Here is a 13,539-nt window from a genome sequence, read left to right on the forward strand (position 1 = left end):
CATCCGTTGATCGAAATGTAAACTTTAGCACTGTTGTATCGGTACATTGTGACGGTCGAGTGAAAATAAGGTCCTACATTGTAAAACTATTTGTTTGGACAATAAACAATTACAGTAGAAGTTTTGCTCAGAAGCTTCAGTGTTGATTTACTCTTAGCCTACCTTAGGCCTCTTTAGTTCTTGAATCTGCATCTCCTCGGGTGTGTAATTGTTGGGCATGGCAGAGTTTGCAAAGGGCACCAAGGCAATGAATATGGGCATCATGGATACATTTGCCTCTTTCTTCTGTGAAGTATTATGAATGCAGTGTTCTAACTGCTTGACTATTCAATATCATCCACTGCTGTTTTGGATGCATCAGAACAGTACACAGTCAACCCTCCTACTGTCTGACCATTCATTATCACCCACTTTTGTTTATAATGCATCTACACAGTCAACCCTCCTACTGTCTGACCATTCATTTTCATCCACTGTCATTTTGGATGCATCAGAACAGTACACAGTCAACTCTCCAACTGTCCAATAGTTCATTATCATTCACTGTTGTTGTGGATGAATCTGCACAGTACACAGTCAACCCTCCTACTGTCTGACCATTCATTATCACCCACTGTTGTTGTGGATGAATCTGCACAGTACACAGTCAACCCTCCTACTGTCTGACCATTCATTATCATCCACTGTTGTTGTGGATGAATCTGCACAGTACACAGTCAACCATCCTACTGTCTGACCATTCATTATCATCCACTGTTGTTGTGGATGAATCTGCACAGTACACAGTTAACCCTCCTACTGTCTAACCATTCAACAACAAAATCACTCTGAGGCTTATTGTAAATTTCCAATTGATTTTTAATTGCTCTAGAGCGCACCTGTGATGACCAATGTTAATAGCAATCTTAGTTGAACTTCACTTGATATACAAAGAACATCATGCACATGAGCTAATGCTTCAACTTTTTAATTTTAACAAAGTGTTAACATTTTAATTAATGTTCAAAGTTAATCACTGTTTTGTCTGATGACAATTTTGTACTGTGTGTATATATTATTACATTGATGGAAGTGAATAAAAATGTTGAACAAATAATTACAAAATAATGATTTCCCAGTATGTTTGCTTTTTCTTTTTATGATTGTTTCTGAGCGGGTTGGAACTCAAGATGCTGGGTTCAACATTCCATCTTGTATTTTATGCTAGTTCGTCGGGAGGCTGTGTATTTGTTTATATTTCAACCTTTTTACAAATAATACATATATACATGTAGTACTTTCCTTTTAAAACATTAAATTCTTCTTTTTCCCCGTTTCTTCTCAGGAAGTGCTACCCACACAACTTGGTAAATTCGTAGAGAACTTTGCAAAACATTTAAAAGGCAATTTTTTCATTAAAGGCAGTGGACACTATTGATAATTGTCAAAGACTAGCCTTCACAGTTGGTGTATCTCACTATATGCATAAAATAACAAACCTGTGAAAATTTGAGCTCAATTGGTCGTCGAAGTTGTGAGATAATAACAAAAGAAAAAAGCACCCTTGTCACATGAAGTTGTGTACTTTTAGATGGTTGATTTCGAGACCTCAAATTCTAAATCTGAGGTCTCAAAATCAAATTCGTGGAAAATAACTTCTTTCTCAACAACTATGTCACTTCAGAGGGAGCTGTTTCTCACTATGTTTTATACTCAACTGTCAACCTTTCCCCATTACTTGTCACCAAGTAAAGGTGTATGCTAATAATTTTTGTTGAGTAATTACCAATAGTGTCCACTGCCTTTAACTTCTGATAAGTGTTGGAGCTAGTTTGTGTGGAGTTGGCGTAGCTCACTGTGGACTTATAAATGTACATTCATTCATCTATTTATGTTGTGAGAGGTCCAGTGTTCGAGACAGTCTGAAGATGTGAGGCAACATTCCACTGAGCTGGGAGAACAAATCGTCCGATATTCCCTGCAAGTAAAAAAAAAATAAAATCAGTTAGATTTCATATTTTCATGAAGGCCTTCATGAAAATAGTTGCTGATGAAACGCCATACAATTCAGATATCTAGGGGAGAGTTAGTGTGTTGTGTATATTTAAAATGTGTTTTCAAATGTATTTTCAAAATATGGCAAAACCCCGGACAGAAATGTTTTTAACAATTAGTCTGTTTATAAAAATGATTTAAACTTGTAGATTGTTTGTAGGTACAATGTACTCAGTGCCTTGACAAACTGAAATATTTAAGACAGGATTTTGAATTTTTTGAACTATGAGACCGATTATTGTAGCCACCTTACAAAGGTTTACAGTGAAGGGAAACAATATAAATGTAACAGACGAAAAAGTGAATTTGTTATTTTTACCTTCGGAACGACAAACTGAATTGTTCGACTCTCACTGCCTCCCCACTGTGCCATCTCCATCATGAACCCCTTCACACACTTCAAGACAAGCTCCGCCCTCTTTACACACCATGGGATTGTCATTTCCTGAATAAATTAATAAATTTACATAAGTCAATTGATTTGCATAACTTAGACTATTTCCTGAGACTTATTCCAGCGTATTCTGAGACTTATTCCACACATCTGCTGTGATTTAGCAACTTCCGCCCAACTTCCCCCAAGACACATCAATGAATATTCATGAATGTTAATCTTATCCACTTGGCCATGACACTACAATGAATATTCATGATTGTAAATGTGGCTCACCTCATACATCTCATAGAGCAAGAATAGCGGCAAGGTGACGGAGAGAACATCAAACCGAACACAGCTCTTGAGGATGTTCCTAAGGGCAAGGATGCATGGATGACGAGAGTTGATGTCTCCGTTACGAAGGTTGTCATCAGTGACGAGATGGAACAGAACGTGAACCTCCGCTAAGTTAGAATGCTTAGTGATGTAGAAATCCCCTGAAAAAGTAATTATTGATGTCCTTCGTTAAAGGGTTTGGGGATTTTTGTATGACAAAAAAACATACTAAACGTCCAAAGGTTTACACCAAACACAAACGTCCACAGATTTACAGTAAACTTACCGGTTTAAAAACAATAATTGTAGAAAGCTCCCCTGAAAATATTATTTGCTGAGGTGCTGTAGTTTTTTAAACATGAGTAAATTTTGATCAATATTTAATAGTTTTTAGTTTCACCCTTCACTATAAAATCCTGAAAAAAAACATTAATTCTGCGCTTTTAATGGTGTCCGCCATTTATCAAAATGTAGGCTAGTAATTGGCCTCAACTTTTCAACTCTTCAAAACTCGTTTGTACCTGCTTTGAGGTTCGATGTGATTTCTCCATCCTCGGAGGATTGTCTTGACTCGCTAGATGCTACCGATCGCCGGTCACCCCCACCATTGCTGGAACCTAACCAAAAAGAGGAAACACAATTGTAAATTATAACTCTATGCCTAGCTTCCAGCTCTACGATACCCTACCAAGAGTATCTGAAAAGATCAGGGACAGGAGGATGAGACTGGATGGCTACTGTTTCCGCCAACCAGAGCTAGCTGTGAGCCCCCTAGTTCTTTGGGAACCCATCGATGGAAACAGGAGCAAAGGCAGGAGGAGACTTACATTCGCAGATAAGCTGAAGAAGGACGCAACTCAACAAGAAACAATTGAGCTTAGGACGTTGATGCTGGATCGAAATGCGTGGAAGACGACCATTAGAGTTTCCTGAGAAGGCGTCGGCTGAAGACAACCTCTCGCTAAACTCACTCATACATTAATGTTCCTCAGACAATGAGAAAACCAAAAGAACAAAAGGAAAATATTCTGAGGAACACGTCAAGGGTTTTCAACTAATATTTACCATCTTGACTGAGTTTTTCGGCCTTCCTGGCCCGGCGTAGTGTATTAGCTTGCACAGCATGCTGCTGGATCACACGTAACTGTGTGTCCAAATCTGGAAAGTGGAAATCTGTAGACTGCTGACAGACAGCTGCAAAGTCTACAAATGAAAAATACAAATAATTCATTATTATTTTAAAGTTATAAAACTCCTAACCTATGAAGGTTTGTATAGTTGGTTCTGTAGGCCTACCCCTTAACCACCTATCTCTTAGCAAGAAGCCAGGTACATCAATCTTATCAGAGTCTAAACATTTGGTTGTTCAGTTACCATAGTGTGGAGTATTTTTATTGATTTTTGTAGCTTCTATACACCAGAGGAAGTTTGTAAATTGTACATTTTAAAATTTGTCAGAATTTCTTTTATAAAAAAATAGGTCACTTTTTGGAGTCAGAGGAGCAGCGACCTTGCTTTGCTTCTGTTCACATTTATGCAAGCCAGAGTGAGGCTGGAAGGAAAAACAGTCTGGTACCCCTTTCTGGCTTGGGGGGTTATTTACCACAATTGTCTTAGGGGAACATAGCCCAAAGAGTAAGCTCACCTCGTTTGATTCCTGTGTAGGAATTGATCCGGTCATCCACCATGAGTATAAGCCCGGACAACGAACCAGAGAACAAGGACATTGCTGTCTGTAATCTCTGGGGTTGAGGTTGAGGAGTTCCCCTGTAAAGGTTAAAGGTGAATGAGCTGATGAAGGGGAAATACACCTGGGTAAAGAGGAGCAATTATGGTTAAGTGTTTTGCTCAAAAACACAAGTAATATTACCCCTCTGATGATTCAACTATCAGAACTTAAGTTTGAGGCAGTTGACCATTGATCCAGTCATGGCAAGTCACCGTCTTAAAATCTTGAGAAACACTCATTCACCCAAAAATAGCAGCACTCACCCATCTCTGTTGGGCTTGTGTTTACACAAATCCAAGACGTCTCTGGACATCAGACGTATGTTATGCATCGTCTTCATTTGGGCACCTGGACGTGAAAACAGGTTAAGGAAGTTGTTTAATATATTTTCAAGCAAATGGTTTTGTTAATCTTCACCAGATAAAAAGATATTCTTAACTTGAGTCCTTTTTGTTTTCAATTACCAAGATGAATTGTAAAGCTCTCCTCAAGTTTGGGTTCTTCAACGATAACTTCTCTCCTTGTTGGGGGCAGCAAATCGGACATGGCTCGGATACGCCGACTGACGGGTCCCTCTGTCCCATTCTCCATGTCATCTCGTATCTGCTGGATCCACGTCCTGAATTCTTCTCTCTGTGAGTCTTGTAGGTTCTTCAGCTCGCTGTGCCATTTCGCTTCTTCACGCTGGGAAAAATAAAATCAAATAATAAATAATTTTGTTTCATTCTTCTTAAAGGGTTTGGGTACTTTTTATACAACACAAAACACAAATGCCGCAGATTATTATTAAACTTACACGGTTTAAAGATAATGATGGTAGAAAACATAACTTGCTGAGGTGCTGTAGTCTTTGAGAGATGAGTAAAACAACTTCATGAAAATAATTTGTCTCAGTGAGACCAAAATTATTTTAGTATGGAAGACATTGCTATGTGGTTTTCACTTTTTTTCTCAAAAACTTGACGACTAATGGGGCTAAAACTTCTATAGGTAGGGTACTTCAGTCAATGTAAGACCAGTGCAATGTGCACTGGATGTCTTGTCCACTACACCACCACAACAATACATACCTGTATATTCTCAAAGTGTTGCGCAGCTAGCCTGTTAACTTGCTGGTCATTGTGAGTGTAGTCCAGGTTCTGCACTGCTTGTTGTATTTGCACTGCTTGCCTTAAAAAAAAATAATAATAATAATAACTGCATAGTTAATACTTTTTTTCAGACAGTGTAATTGTTAAAAAAGGGAGTGAAAACTGCCAATTTCACATCACTTTGTAAAACATTTTTCCATTTTCTTTGATTCTATTTGAGCAGCGTGTGGGGTTGAGTCCTGGCCCCGAAATTCATTGCTTCTCTTAACCGTGGTGTATAAGGAGCCTGAGACAGTCTTGTCGCTTAGTGCTAACTGAAGCAGCTAGGGGTTGTATGTGCCAATGTGTTGAGAAAGTTAAAGAAATTATCTAAAAGTATGCCTGATAAACAGGGACTAGCGCCTAGATCTAGTTGCTAGGATAAGTGCATTTTATTATAAGAACCAATTAGTAGGTGGGCGTGGATAAACCCTCTTGTAAAGTATAATGAAGACCGTACCTTTCTTGAAGTTTAGCTAAAGCTTGATCTCTCTGTATCAGAACATCCTCAACGGCCACAGCGTAAGTGTGTTCCAAACGAAACAAAATCTCCAATGCCGGTGAGTGTATAAGCTTGTGGTACAATTCCGCAAATCCCACTTCTGGTTTGGGCTTACTGTCTGGTGCATATGCCACACACTCCTGTTGTCCAAAAGAAATAGAGAGTCTTAAAGTTAATCTCAAAGTCATGAACAATTTATTTGAAAGGCCTTTCATAGTAGCAATTACGTTCTCTATAAAACAAAATTAAAAGGTTGTATGGCTTCTGACTGGCACCCTGAAGAAAATACTGACAAAATAGGGAGACTGTCCACATAGGGCTAGGTAGAAAGCTCAGTTGGTAGAGGGCTGGCACGTTCATCCGGAGGTCATTGTTTCAAATCCCAATCTTGTAAATTTGTCATTGTTCACCCCCTATTTACTTAAAAAATTACCCAGTAAATCCTTGTGAAAATGTAAAAAAACAACAATTATGTTTATTTTGATTGTCGGGATTCAGATGTGTTCTTTAATTCTTAGTTACAAGTTCCAAATACCTGTGTGTAAGCCTTTGCCCATTTGTCAGCAATATTTCCAATGTCGTCATCACCGGCTTTCTGTAACGATTCAATGGCCTCCTGGGCATTGTTATCATGAAAGGTCGTAGTTTCCTTGGCAACAAATTTGTCAAGCTTTAACGTTATGTCTGTAAAACAAAGATAACAAAAAGTGATAGAAAAACATTACAAATTGATACTATTTCATAAATGTATGATGCTGGAATCTTAAGACTTAATCTGCGACCATCGGGAGGAGGGAGGGGGATGTTAAAGTTATGATTATTGCAATTATCACAATTAATTTTGTGGCAATAGACCTATGGTTTTGATTGTTTATACATACATTGTTTAACACTGAAGATGGAATAAAATTAGGTTCATGTTTGTGAACAGTTATTGAGTCATTAATTAGACTCAGCATTTTAGTAACTGGAGCGCTGTACTCCTCTTTCCAACTCTTCATTAAAAACACAGGGCTAGCTCGAGCTTGGTGGTCGACATTGTTTAGGACATCTGCTCTGCAGCAATGCAAAGGTTGTGGGTTCGAAACCCACCCGAGTGATTTACCAGTAATTTTTTTCACAGAACCTGGGTAAGTACTGAGCATATAGTGCTTAGTGTAATGGTAAACAAAAATCACAAATCCAGAGGTACAGCAGTAGTCAGGGCACTCCGTCCCATCCCATTCCCAGTCACATCAGGTCAGTTGTCACTCACTCAGTCAACTCAATTGTTGACTTTTTGTTGGGTCTAGTTTTTAAAGAAGCTAAATACATGCGTTTGAAGCTACCAACACTTTAAGTTTGCATCCATAATATTATCATGAATATCAATCATGTCTTTAGATTTTCAATCCGCAAGCAAAACCACATACACTGACAGGGCGTTTGTTTACATTATTATACCTTCCTCAACAAAACACGGTAGATTGTGGGCGGTGACCAGCCTCCCGACAAACTCTCGAGTGCTGATTCCAAGAGGGATTGGGACTGGAACTCGGAGCTTAGAATATAATTCCTTCGTCTTGAACTGAAATTTGAACTCTTTATCTACCCCTGCCGACATTTTGATGAAAATCCCCCGTCGCGATGACAGTGAAAAGGGAGAAAAACCAGCGAGTTTCTATTACACGATGAAGGAATGGGAAGGTTGACCTTTCAAAGTGAGGTCAAATTTAGAGGCACAGTCACTATTTCCAAAATAACATTGTTTTTTTAATTTATTAAAATAAAAGTTAAAACGTGCTTTTGAAATAATAAATAATATTTTAATATCAAATCATTTTTTTAAATTGAAATAATGTGAGTTATTTGTCAATAATTGTTTTTAAAATTAAGTTTAAAAAGAATTATTTATTACTGACCTCTGACCTAAATTATATTTCGGTCCGAGTCGCGCGAACTTACAAATTCTTAGCACAAAATGTGAAGTTTGTTTACTTATTTTTCATACATCAAGCGGCTTAATACATTGATAGAATTGTTTCGAGTTTAATATAAGGGTCAGGAAATTAAGGAATATGTCAGACAGTCGCAAATCATCCAGGTAAGCCTTTTATTCTAAATTTAAAGTATAATTTTGTAATTCCTTGACTCTTATTCAAAAACTATATTCACAACTTACAAGTTACACCTTTTGAGACTATGAATCATAGTCTCAAAAGGTGTAACTTGTAAGTTGTGTTGGCCTTGTCTCATTGTCTTGTCCGCTTCCTTTGTCCTTTGTCCTTTGTCCTTTGTCCTGCTTCACCTTACTCCTAAATGTTGTCATTCTGCCGATTATTATTGATTCATTGTGCACCAAATATATTTATTATCTCGTGTTACTGTGTTTAGTGTGTTACTTGGGTAATTTCAACTTATTGTGCTTTTTTTTGTAATGAAATTGCAGCATTGAAATAAATGTTACTGAATGAATGAATTCGTTGGCCTGAAGTTGAACTGAAGCTGACCGACTTTGGTAAAATAATTTCAATATTTTGATATTTAAAAAATTAATTTTCAGATCAAGGAAGACGGTGTGCTATTCAAAATTTGGTGAAGATGACAGTGATGGTAAGGTTTCTTTTATTTCTCGGAGTTAGACCCCCTTTTTTGACCAAAAAATGTGAACATTTTGTGATGATTGTTATTGTTTTGTAAATGTTTTGTAACTTTCCTCTCTGCAATTTTTATCTCTGTTGATTGACCCCACCCCAAAATGTGTCTGAGTATTGAAAAAGACATTTTTATTTTGTCAATACTGAGCAGTGTCTTGAAACAATTGGTGACAAAGTGAATAATTGAAATTTGAAGGGTGTTGTAGGTCTAATAATGATGATTTATTTGCTGTTGTTGTGATAATTCATATTTGTATTTGTTTGTTTTTGTATATTTCTTCCTTTTTAGGTTTTCGCGTGCAGCATTCTGTAAAAATGTTCAGTAATCGGTCAACTATAAATTGTTATAAATTTGATTTTGCTTGCATTGTTTTGCTTTAATTTATATCTCTCCCAGTCCCAACCCAACCCACTCTTTCCTCCTGATTTGTTTTAAAGGAGTTTTGTTAATTGATTTTAGTTTAGGGTAGGCTTACTTTGTAGTGTGCATTTTTTTACTCCTATTTTCACGAAATGTATTAAACGTCTTTAAATTCACAGCAATTCTTTTTTGTTTCATTATTTGCTCATAAGTGTGTATTTATAAAATCTCTTCGTCTTTTCTTCTGAAATTTGAAAGAAATTGTTCAATTGTTTTGGTAGTAATGTGCATTGTCATGTCTTGTTTTTGGGGGCGATATTTAAGCCTAATTTTAACAGTTACTATAGGCCTACCCTAAATAGATACTTTAATTTTATTTTCCATATTTCTTAAATCAATTTTATTATCAACTGCAGTAGTTCAACTGTACTACATCCAGACAGGAACAAGTTAAATCTATGATATTTTGTTTCCCTTCAAGATGACTTTGCTCGAGCGACACCTCCGCCGAAAAAATCTAAGGTGGAGAAGAAAGACAAATTATCCAAGACCAACAGGAGCAAAGAATCAAAAGAGAAGAACTCGGCAGTTACAAATGACGACAACAACAGGGCTGACAGATGTAGTAAGAGGACAGAGAGGTATGTGTGTCCCACCTCCCACCCCCCCCCCCCTCCCCACAAAGAAATTTTCAGGCATGCAAACTTTTACTCCTAGAACTATGAGGTTAGTTCCACGATCCTTCGTGGAGACGATAGAGGAATAAAACTCATAGTTCTAGGGGTAGCAACTTTTCAGCTTTACAGCTGAGTTTCTCTTAATTTCTTCAAAAAGGTTTGGTGAATTATACTGTCTGTTGTTTTCTGCCAATTTGTTTTCTTTATAAACAAATTGTGTTCCAGGCAAGGAGGAGCAGATGATTGGGTCCCAGCTGCTTAAGCACAAAAAAAGCTAAGCAGTTTGAAATTTGGCTACCGCAATAAGGTTACCAGCCAAACTACCATGTCACATTTACAATTTGTGACTTGGTATTCTGCTAATTCCTGCTTAGCAGAAAATTGAAACACTATTTGCTGGTTAAGCAGCAGCTCTATGAAATTGAGCCCTTCTTTTCTACCAGGTCTTCCTCGTACACTACATACACAGATTGTCAACTAATACCCCCTTGTATCCATTTCTCCTTCTGTGTTCTGGTTTTAGAATCTCCCCTGATGATAAAGCCTTTGATCGTGAGTTGCAACTTGCTCTGGAGCTATCAATGCACGACTCTGAAGAATTGCAACCGAATGAAGCGCCCTCAAACCATCCTACATGCGGCAAGACGAAGGACATTGAAGCGCAAATACACTTAACAGGTAATTCCCTTCTTAAAGGCACTGGACAATATTATTGGTGATAACTCAAAATAGTTTTAAAAAACTTATTTTGTAATGAGCAATGGAGAGCTGTTGATAGTATAAAGCAAAACGGCTCACTCTGAAGCATCATAGTTTTTGAGGAAGAGGTAATTTCTCACTCAAATAAAAGACTTTAGCTGAAGCCTTTTATTTTGCATCTGAAAGCACACAAATTTGTGCAACAAGAGGTTTTTTTCTTGCAACTTTGATGACCAATTGAGTCCAAATGGGCACAGATTTGTTATTTTATACATTTGTTGGGGTACACCAAGTGAGAATACTGGTCTCTGACAATTACCAAATGTGTCCAGTGCCTTTCAGAAAAACCAAAGGTATTACATTATCTCTAATAATAATAATAGTAATAAATGAGTCAGTAAGAATACGAAGAGCGAGTTGAAACAATTTTTTAGAACAGCTTTGACCAAATCTTTAATTTTATGTTTTTCTGACAGCACCAAAAACAGAAAACTCATCAGCCAGTGATTCCACCAGTGAAGTCACAGACAACAAGGAAAACATAGTTGTCATGACAACCAAGCCACCACCCTCCTTCCAAGAACCCGATGATGAGATCGTCTTTGTGGAATCTCTGGATGAGGATGAGGTTGTTGGAGGAAGGCGGAAGAGGAAAGCGGCCAAGGAGGCTGTTGCTAAGCAACGGAAGATGGCCGGTGAAGAGTGCGAAGAGACAGAGGACACAGAGTTTACAGTTGGTACGAGAAATAAGTCTTTTATTCAAATTGCCTTGGGTTAGTTTTGGGTGCTCAATAATTCTAATTATTATTTATTATTATGAACATTAATTAACGATGGCTATTAATATATTCAACTATGTAAATTTGTATCTGATATTAGACTGCACAGCAGCAATCAGTTCTGATGAATTTGATAGTGGCGACGCCGACAGCGATTATGAAGAATTCACTGCATCAAAGAAAAAGACGAAACGAGCTGTCAATGGCAAAGGAAAGAGTCCCAAGTCTGCAGAGAGGGGCAGGAAGGCTCCAGCAATCGGGAAGAAGGGTGCTGGGGACAGCAAACCAAAACCAACACCTAAAAGAACGGCCATTACAAGTAAGTTGATGAGGTTGGAGGCGCTTAAGGGGCTCAATTTTTGAAGTTTTCCTTTTTTTAGCAGACCTGCTTCTTGTCATTTTTCCCAAGTCTTCACACAGAATATAAGATCCAGCAGAAAACTACTTTAAACTTACCCTAAAGTTCTGGACGTAAATTCCCTCCACACAGCATATATTTAATGACAAGTGGTGAGAATTATGGTTCAACAACAAAATTGCGCTGTGTTCAAAGTTTGCGCCCCAGCTATTCTGAGCAAATATTTAAATCAGTCAGATTTGAGAATTGGATGTACTTAAACTTACAAAAGACTCCTTCTTGATGGCACTTTTCTATTTTTCCCACTGTTTTTCTTTAGGTAAGACAAATAAACCTTCCACCCCGGTGACCCCCCTAGCAAGACGCCCCCAGGCTGCTGGTCCAGTGAGCACCCCGATCACCCCCCTAGCAAGACGCCCCCAGGCTGCAGGTCCAGTCAGGGGCTTCACACCGCCAGGGAGCCTCGAAGGGAACAAGCGGGCGACCCTACCATCCCCGCTACCCGTCAAACGAACGACTTGGTCTTCACCATCAAGTGAGTATTATTCAAGACAAATAATTATTCAGTAATAAAAGTTGATATAAAATTAAGTTGAGGTAATAAATGTGAATTTGTTGCTCAAGAAGTTATCCAAATAATACCCAAAGCCCAGTTTGTTAATACTAATTTTGGTTTTTTAACCTTTCACCGATATGTGTTGGCACTGTGTACTCCGTACTTTCTCGAGTTCTGTGGGGAACAAATAATACCCAAAGCCCAGTTTGTTAATACTAATTTTGGTTTTTTAACCTTTCACCGATATGTGTTGGCACTGTGTACTCCGTACTTTCTCGAGTTCTGTGGGGAAAAAATCACGGGCATATTACTCAGCACGGATTCGAACCCAAAAGAGATATTACAAGTTTATTTATCTATCTATCTATCTGTCAAAACATTTATGTATCTCCTTAACCTTTGAAAAAAACAAAAACATTTTGAACAAAAATCTCATTTTCTCAACTTTGTTTGTGTTTTACAGGTTCAAATGAAGCCAATCCACTGGGCGGAGTCAAACTAGTCTCCCCCAACCAGCACATCAGACTCGGGCTGTCCAGAAATATAAGGATAAAACCACTGCATCCGAATGCTAAGGCAATTTGACGCCTTGAATGAAGACTAGCTGCAACTTAGGGTTGAGGGCGCCCTTCAATCTCATGAAATTATGTTAGATGCATTTTTAGCTTCTTTTTTTAGCCTGTCTTTTTCATGCTTTTCATTTGATTCACTATGCGTATTTGATGATGATAAACAACTGTAACAATAGAAATGTAAAGTGTACATTTTTATGGTGACTGCTTTATATTCTTCCAGTCTCGAACTGTATAGTCTTACTCAGTGCACTCTACTCATATTTTATCTTCTATGTAAATATTTGTAAATAAATTACTGTAAATAACCAGACGGCCTACTAGCCGGACCAAATCAAACTATTGGAGTGACAAATAAAAAATGGTGTGGTGAAAACTTTTCTCTCATACAGGACTATCATTGGTGTTGTCTGGCCTCAAGTGTCAATTAAATTCAATTTAAAAAGCAAAACAAATAAAGAAAATAAAAAATTAGTTCTCTTAAGAATTGGTACTGGTATATACTTTTTCGGACGGAAACTTAGCTCTCGAGGTTTGGTATTGGTATGAACTTTATAACTAGTAAGCTTTAAGATGGAAACTTGGCTGTAGAGGATTGGTAGTGGTATGAACTTTATAATCGGTGAGCTTTCAGATGGAAACTTAGCTCTGGAGGATTGGTACTGGTATGAACTTTATAATTTGTGAGCTTTCATGGAAACTTAGCTCTAGAGGATTGGTACTGGTATGAACTTTATAATCGAGTGAGCTTTCAGATGGAAACTTAGCTCTAGAGGATTGGTACTGGTATGAAC

At 37.8% G+C, this 13,539-nt stretch overlaps 2 protein-coding genes across 2 annotated transcripts; one reads left to right on the plus strand and one right to left on the minus strand.

Moving 5' to 3' along the window:
- Positions 1-10: 10 nt before the first annotated feature.
- Positions 11-7,792, minus strand: LOC139953521 (FERRY endosomal RAB5 effector complex subunit 3-like). The gene is made up of 12 exons (XM_071952961.1): positions 7,551-7,792; positions 6,643-6,791; positions 6,066-6,247; positions 5,546-5,645; positions 4,940-5,159; positions 4,739-4,823; positions 4,392-4,513; positions 3,812-3,949; positions 3,268-3,363; positions 2,705-2,907; positions 2,354-2,479; positions 11-1,957 (listed from the first exon to the last, which is right to left on the minus strand). The coding sequence occupies exons 1-12, from the start codon at positions 7,708-7,710 to the stop codon at positions 1,865-1,867; spliced, it is 1,674 nt and encodes a 557-aa protein (XP_071809062.1). The 5' UTR covers positions 7,711-7,792; the 3' UTR covers positions 11-1,864.
- A 247-nt stretch (positions 7,793-8,039) lies between these two features.
- On the plus strand, positions 8,040-13,363 carry LOC139953525 (uncharacterized). Its single transcript, XM_071952964.1, has 8 exons — positions 8,040-8,190; positions 8,650-8,699; positions 9,586-9,745; positions 10,305-10,459; positions 10,957-11,217; positions 11,360-11,578; positions 11,937-12,152; positions 12,637-13,363. The coding sequence occupies exons 1-8, from the start codon at positions 8,165-8,167 to the stop codon at positions 12,756-12,758; spliced, it is 1,209 nt and encodes a 402-aa protein (XP_071809065.1). The 5' UTR covers positions 8,040-8,164; the 3' UTR covers positions 12,759-13,363.
- The last annotated feature ends 176 nt before the right edge of the window (positions 13,364-13,539 follow it).

The sequence above is a fragment of the Asterias amurensis genome, chromosome 22, assembly GCF_032118995.1.
Source record: "Asterias amurensis chromosome 22, ASM3211899v1".
In the NCBI taxonomy this organism is placed as follows: domain Eukaryota; kingdom Metazoa; phylum Echinodermata; class Asteroidea; order Forcipulatida; family Asteriidae; genus Asterias; species Asterias amurensis.